We start from the raw sequence: 7,300 nt of genomic DNA, 5'->3' as shown, positions 1-7,300 counted from the left end.
AATATATTATTATTATTATTAAAATGCTGGAGTAACTCAGCAGGTCAGGCAGCATCCCAGGAGAGAAGGAATGGGTGACGTTTCGGGTCGAGACCCTTCTTCAGACTGGGCAAGTCTGAAGAAGGACTAGGCAACTCAGTACTGTTTTCTAAACAGTAATGTGGCATTTTTAACATTTCCCCTTCTCATTCACAAGTGAGAGGATAAAAATAATAAAGAAGCCATTCTAACAAAATAATAAAGGAAAAGGTGATGTTTCGGGTCGAGACCCTTTTTCAGACTGAGAGTCAGGAGAGACATAGACAGTGATATAGAGAGATGTATATCTCGGTATGGCAAGATATACCTCATGTCTGTCTATATCTCTCATTTCCCTCCCCCCTGACTCTCAGTCTGAAGAGGAGTCTCAACCTGAAACGTCACCCATTCCTTCTCTCCAGAGATGCTACCTGTCCTGCTGAGTTACTCCAGCATTTTGTGTCTATCCGGTTTAAACCAGCATCAGCAGTTCCTTCCTACTCAAAATAATGAAGGACCACCTTATGGTCAAAACATCGCTGAAGTCTCACCTGTTCAGTACTGCCTTCAACCACTGAAGGTCACCTCACCTACTGTCTCCTTTCTCTGTTCATTTATTTATTTACTTATTTATCTATTTATTAATTTCCCTATGTTCTCAAAATCTCTGTAAAGCGTCTTTGAGTATATGAAAAGCGCTATATAAATAAAATGTATTATTATTATTAATGGTATTCTGGCCAGCATTTTACACTGATGTTCTACAGGCTAACGGAATCAAGGGATATGGGGAGAAGGCAGGCACAGGTTAGTGATTGTAGATGATCAGCCATGATCACAATGAATGGCAGTGCTGGCTCGAAGGGTCGAATGGCCTCGTCCTGCTCCTATTTTCTATGTTTCTATGCTTCCCCTATCCTTATATTGAGCTCCCAGGGCATTGGAGTAAGGAATAACAATGAGGTCAGGTTACCTGGTGTGGAATATTTGGGATGGATTATGATGGGGCAGAACATTGCAGGAATGATGTAAACAGACTAGTAATTTTCAAGAAGGGCTGCAGGGAGAATGCTGGGAACTATAGGCCGGTGAGCTTAACATCTGTAGTTGGTAAGTTACTGGAGCGTATTCTGAGGGATAGGTTATACAGGCATTTGGATGGGCAAGGGATGATTAGGGATAGTCAGCATGGTTTTGTACGTGGGAGGTCGTGTCTCACAAATCTGATTGTGTTTTTCGAAGACGTGACCAAAAAGGTCGATGAGGGCAGAGCTGTAGATGGACTTCAGTAAGGCATTCGACAAGGTTCCGCATAGCAGGCTGCTCTGGAAGGTTAGATCGCATGGGATCCAAGGAGAGATAGATGAACGGATAGAAAAATTGGCTCCATGGAAGGAAGCAGAGGGTGATGGTGGAAGGTTGCTTCTCAGACTGGAGGCCTGTGACTAGTGGTGTGCCTCAGGGTTCGGTGCTGGGCCCGTTACTGTTTGTCATCTACATCTTTGATTTGGATGAGAACACACAGGGCAAGATTAGCAAGTTTGCTGATGATACAAAAGTTAGTGGTTTTGCAGATAGTGAAGATGGTTGTGAACGATTGCAGCAGGATCTGGATCGATTGGCCAGGTGGGCGGAGGAATGGTTGATGGAATTTAATACAGAGAAGTGTGAGGTGGTGCATGTTAGGGCATCGAACAAAGGCAGAACCTGGACAGTAAATGGTAGGCTTCTGGGTAGTGTTGTAGAGCAGAGGGATCTAGGAGTACAGGTGCATGGTTCCTTGAAGGTCGAGTCGCAGGTGGTCAAAATGGCTTTTGGCACATTGGCCTTCATCAGTCAGAATATTGAGTATAGAAGTTGGGAGGTCATGTTGCAGTTGTATAAGATGTTGGTGAGACCGCATTTAGAATATTGTGTTCAGTTCTGGGCACCATGTTATAGGAAAGATATTGTCAAGCTTGAAAGGGTTCAGAAAACATTTACGATGATGTTGCTAGGACTAGAGGGTGTGAGCGTAGGGAGAGGTTGAGTAGGCTGGGTTTATACTTAGTTGGTCGGACAGCATCTGTGGACAAAGAACCAATTGAAGGTGGGCACAGTGGTGCAGCGGTAGAGTTGCTGTCTTACAGCGCTAGAGACCCGGGTTCGATCCTGACTATGGGAGTTTGCACATTCTCCTTGTGACCATGTGGGTTTTCTCCGGGTGCACTGGTTTCCTACGCACTCCGAAGACGTTCAGATTAGTAGGCTAATGGCTTTGATAAATTGTAAATTGCTCCTAGCATGTAGACAGTTTCTTCCCAGCTGTTATCAGACAACTGAATCATCCTACCACAGTGCTGAACTACTATCTACCTCTTTGATGTTCCTCAGACTATCCTTGACCAGACTTTGCTGGCTTTACCTTGCACTGAAGATTATTCCCTTATCGTGTATCTACACACTGTAAATAAATTGGTTGTAATCGTGTATTGTCTTTCTGCTGACTGGTTGGCAGGCAACAAAAAGCTTTTCACTGTACCTCAGCAAACGTGGCAATAGACTAAACTGAAAACAGGCGAAACCAAGCGCAGGCTCGGTGATCGCTTCGCTCAACACCTGCGCTCGGTCTACGTTGGCCAAACTGATCTCCCGGTGGCCGACCACTTCAACACCCCCTCCCATTCCCAGTCTGACCTTTCTGTCATGGGCCTCCTCCAGTGCCATAGTGAGGCCCATCGCAAATTGGAGGAACAGCACCTCATATTTCGCTTGGGCAGCTTGCAGCCCAGTGGTATGAACGTAGAAACATAGAAAATAGGTGCAGGAGTAGGCCATTCGGCCCTTCGAGCCTGCACCGCCATTCAATATGATCATGGCTGATCATCCAACTCAGTATCCTGTACCTGCATTCTCTCCATACTCCCTGATCCCTTTAGCCACAAGGGCCACATCTAACTCCCTCTTAAATATAGCCAATGAACTGGCCTCAACTACCCTCTGTGGCAGAGAATTCCACAGATTCACCACTCTGTGAAAAAAACCTTTCTCATCTCGGTCCTAAAAGACTTCCCCCTTATCCTTAAACTGTGACCCCTTGTTCTGGACTTCCCCAACATCGGGAACAATCTTCCTGCATCTAGCCTGTCCAACCCCTTAAGAATTTTGTAAGTTTCTATAAGATCCCCCCTCAGTCTTCTAAATTCCAGCGAGCACAAGCCGAGTCTATCCAGTCTTTCTTCATATGAAAGTCCTGCCATCCCAGGAATCAATCTGGTGAACCTTCTCTGTACTCCCTCTATGGCAAGAATGTCATTCCTCAGATTAGGGACATCGACATAGAGAACATCGACTTCTCCAACTTTAGATAGTTCCTCTGTCCCTCTCTTCCCCTCCCCCTTCCCAGATCTCCCTCTATCTTCCTGTCTCCACCTATATCCTTCCTTTGTCCCGCCCCCCTGACATCAGTCTGAAGAAGGGTCTCGACCCGAAACGTCACCCATTCCTTCTCTCCTGAGATGCTGCCTGACCTGCTGAGTTACTCAGCATTTTGTGAATAAATACCTTCGATTTGTACCAGCATCTGCAGTTATTAACTGAAAACCGAACTGAGTTGATGAGAAAGTGGAATAACAGAGAACTAGTGTGAACGGGTGATCAACGGTCGTTGTGGACTCGATGGGCCGAAGGGCTTGTTTCCCCACTGTATCTGTAAACCAAACTAAACTATACTAAAAGCTAATGCTTCGGGCTCGAGGCCATTCACCAGAACTGGTTCCTCCTGGTGCCAGGATCCAGGATGTCACGGACCGAGTGCAGAGCATCCTCAAGGGTGAAGGTGAGCAGCCGGAAGTGGGAGTGCATGTCGAGCACAAACGATGTCGGGAAGAAGAGGAACGAGATTCTGCAGCGTGACTTTAGAGAGCTCGGAAGGAGGCTGAAAAGCAGGATGGTTATCTCCAGTTTGCTTCACAAAATGCTGGAGTAACTCAGCAGGTCAGGCAGCATCTCAGGAGAGAAGGAATGGGTGGCGTTTCGGGTCGAGACCCTTCTTCAGACTGATGTCAGGGGGACGGGACAAAGGAAGGATATAGGTGGAGACAGGAAGATAGAGGGAGAACTGGGAAGGAGGAGGGGAAGAGAGGGACAGAGGAACTATCTAAAGTTGGAGAAGTCGATGTTCATACCACTGGGCTGCAAGCTGCCCAGGTGAAATATGAGGTGCTGTTCCTCCAATTTCCAGTGGGCCTCACTATGGCACTGGAGGAGGCCCATGACAGAAAGGTCAGACTGGGAGTGGGAGGGGGAGTTGAAGTGCTCAGCCACCGGGAGATCAGTTTGGCCAATGCGGGCCGAGCGCAGGTGTTTGCTTCCAGTTCCTCGTGCTGGTGAGGGCAGGAACAGGGAGATTGGGCATCTGAATGTGTGGCCGAGGAGCTGGTGCAGGGGGCAGTGATTTAGATTCTTAGACCACTGGGATCTGTTTTGGGGGAAAGTGGGAATTGTACAAAAGGGACGAATTGCACCTCAACAGGCATTCTGACAGGCAGGTTTGCCACTGCTACACGGGTGGGTTTAAACGAAATAGTGGGGGGGGGGGGGAGAGACAAATTGGAAATACGAGGATTGAGTTAAAGGGAAAGAGAGTTTAGGAAAAGTTAAGAAAGACACCAGAATTAACAGGACAGAAAGCTCACGAAGGGATAGGAGAGAATGGCCAAGAGAAATAGGAATCGATGTGAAAGGTGAGGTGAGTAATGGATTAAAAGTATTGTATATGAATGCATGAAGTATAAGAAGTAAAGTGGATGAGCTTGAGGCTCAGTTAGAGATTGGTAGATATGACATTGTGGGGATTACAGAGACGTGGCTGCAGGAGGATCGGGCTGGGAACTGAATATTAAGGGTTATATGTCCTATAGAAAGGTGGGCAGGGGGGCAGAGGTGGGGTAGTTCTGTTGGTGAGGGATGAAATTCAGTCCCTTGCGAGGATTGACATAGGAACTGACGATGTAGAGTCATTGTGGATAGAGTTGAGGAATTGTAAAGGTAAAAGGGCACTAATGGGAGTTATCTACATACCCCCAAACAGTAGCCTGGATATAGGCTGCAAGTTGCAGTAGGAGTTAAAATTGGCATGTAACAAAGGTAATGCCACTGTGTTTATGGGGGATTTCAATATGCAGGTAGACTGGGAAAATCAGGTTGGTTCTGGACCCCAAGAAAGGGAGTTTGTAGAGTGCCTCCAAGATGGATTCTTAGAGCAGCTTATACTGGAGCCTACCAGAAAGAAGGGAATTCTGTATTTAGTGTTGTCTACTGAACCAGATTTAATAAGGGAACTCAAGGTAAAGGAACTGCTAGGTGGTAGTGACCATAATATGATAAGTTTTAATCTGCAATTTAAGAGGGAGAAGGGTAAATCGGAAGTGTCAGTGTGGCAGTTGAACAAAGGGGACTATGAAGGCATGAGAGAGGAGCTGGCCAAGGTCGACTGGAAAGGGATCTTAGCAGGAATGATGGTGGAACAGCAATGGCAGGAATATCTGGGCATAATCCAGAAGATACAGGGTCATTTCATTCCAAAGAGGAAGAAAGATTCTAAGGGAAGTAAGAGGCAACCATGGCTGACAAGGGAAGTTAGGAATGGAATAAAACTAAAAGAAAAGATGTATAACACAGCAAAGAGCAGCGGGAAGACAGAGGATTGGCAAATTTCAAAGGACAACAGAAGGTAACAAAAAGGGCAAAACAGGCTGAAAAGATGAAGTACGAGGGGAAGCTGGCCAAGAATATAATGAAGGATAGTGAAAGCTTCTTTAGGTATGTTAAGAGAAAAAGATTAGTGAAGACAAATGTGGGTCCCTTGAAGGCAGAAACGGGTGAAATTATCATGGGTAACAAGGAAATGGCAGAAGAGTTGAGCAGGTACTTCTGATCTGTCTTCACTAAGGAAGACACAAACAATCGCCTAGATGTACTAGAGGACAGAGGATCTAGGGAGCTACAGAGGAACTGAAAGAAATTTGCATCAGGCAGGAAATAGTATTCAAGTCAAGTCAAGTCAAGTCAATTTTATTTGTATAGCACATTTAAAAACAACCCACGTTGACCAAAGTGCTGTACATCTGATTAGGTACCAATGGAAAAAAAATAAAACATACAGTAGCACGCAAACAGTTCACAGCGCCTCCTCAATGAGCCTCAAACGCTAGGGAGTAGAAATAGGTTTTGAGCCTGGACTTAAAGGAGTCGATGGAGGGGGCAGTTCTGATGGGGAGAGGGATGCTGTTCCACAGTCTAGGAGCTGCAACCGCAAAAGCGCGGTCACCCCTGAGCTTAAGCCTAGACCACGGGATAGTGAGTAGATGACCATCTTCGACCATGCCTGAATTGGTATCAAAGGGCAGAGCGCCGAAAAAAGTGGCAAAGAAGGCAGCCGCGAAGAAGAACCATAAAGGTGAAAAGAAACGTAGAAAAATAAGGAGGCAGAGCTACGGTATTTACATCTACAAAGTGCTGAAGCAGGTACACCCGGATACGGGCATCGCTTCCTCAGCCATGAGTATCATCAACTCTTTCGTCTACGACATCTTCGAGCGCATCGCCTCCGAGGCTTCCCGTCTTATCCGGTACAGCAAACGGCAGACCATCTCCTCTCGGGAGATCCAGTCTTCCATACGCCTTCTATTGCCTGGCGAACTGTCCAAGCACGCTATTTCTGAAGGAACAAAAGCGGTCACCAAATACACCAGCTGCAAATAAAGACCTGCTTCACCACAACACAATCTATTGGGTAGACTCATGGGACTGAAGGCTGATAAATCCCCAGGGCCTGATGGTCTGCATCCCAGGGTACTCAGGGAGGTGGCTCTAGAAATCGTGGACACATTGGTGATCATTTCCCAATGTTCTATAGATTCAGGATCAGTTCCTGTGGATTGGAGGATAGCTAATGTTATCCCACTTTTCAAGAAAGGAGCGAAGGAGAAAATGAGGAATGAGCGACCAATTAGCCTGACATCAGTGGTGGGAAAGATGCTGGAGTCAATTATTAAAGAGGTAATAACGGTGCATTTGGATAGCAGTGAAAGGATTGGTCCAAGTCAGCATGGATTTATGAAAGGGAAATCATGCTTGACTAATCTGGAATTTTTTGAGGATGTGACAAGTAAAATGGATGCAGGGGAGCCAGTGGATGTAGTGACAAGACTGTTAGAAAGCCTTTGATAAGGTCCCACATGGGAGATTGGTGAGCAAAATTAGAGCACACAGTATTGGGGGTAGGGTGTTGACATGGATA

At 46.2% G+C, this 7,300-nt stretch overlaps 1 protein-coding gene across 1 annotated transcript; it reads left to right on the top strand.

Annotated features, from left to right (window-relative positions):
* Positions 1-6,381: 6,381 nt before the first annotated feature.
* Positions 6,382-6,762, top strand: LOC144610011 (histone H2B 3-like). The gene has a single exon (XM_078428449.1). The coding sequence runs from the start codon at positions 6,382-6,384 to the stop codon at positions 6,760-6,762; it is 381 nt and encodes a 126-aa protein (XP_078284575.1).
* Positions 6,763-7,300: the final 538 nt, after the last annotated feature.

Source organism: Rhinoraja longicauda, chromosome 35 (assembly GCF_053455715.1).
Source record: "Rhinoraja longicauda isolate Sanriku21f chromosome 35, sRhiLon1.1, whole genome shotgun sequence".
Taxonomy (NCBI): domain Eukaryota; kingdom Metazoa; phylum Chordata; class Chondrichthyes; order Rajiformes; family Arhynchobatidae; genus Rhinoraja; species Rhinoraja longicauda.
This window is presented reverse-complemented; position numbering and strand designations above follow the sequence as displayed.

Excerpts from the sequence above, each read along its gene's own strand:
- LOC144610011 (XM_078428449.1), top strand. The coding sequence starts at position 6,382 with ATGCCTGAATTGGTATCAAAGGGCAGAGCGCCGAAAAAAGTGGCAAAG.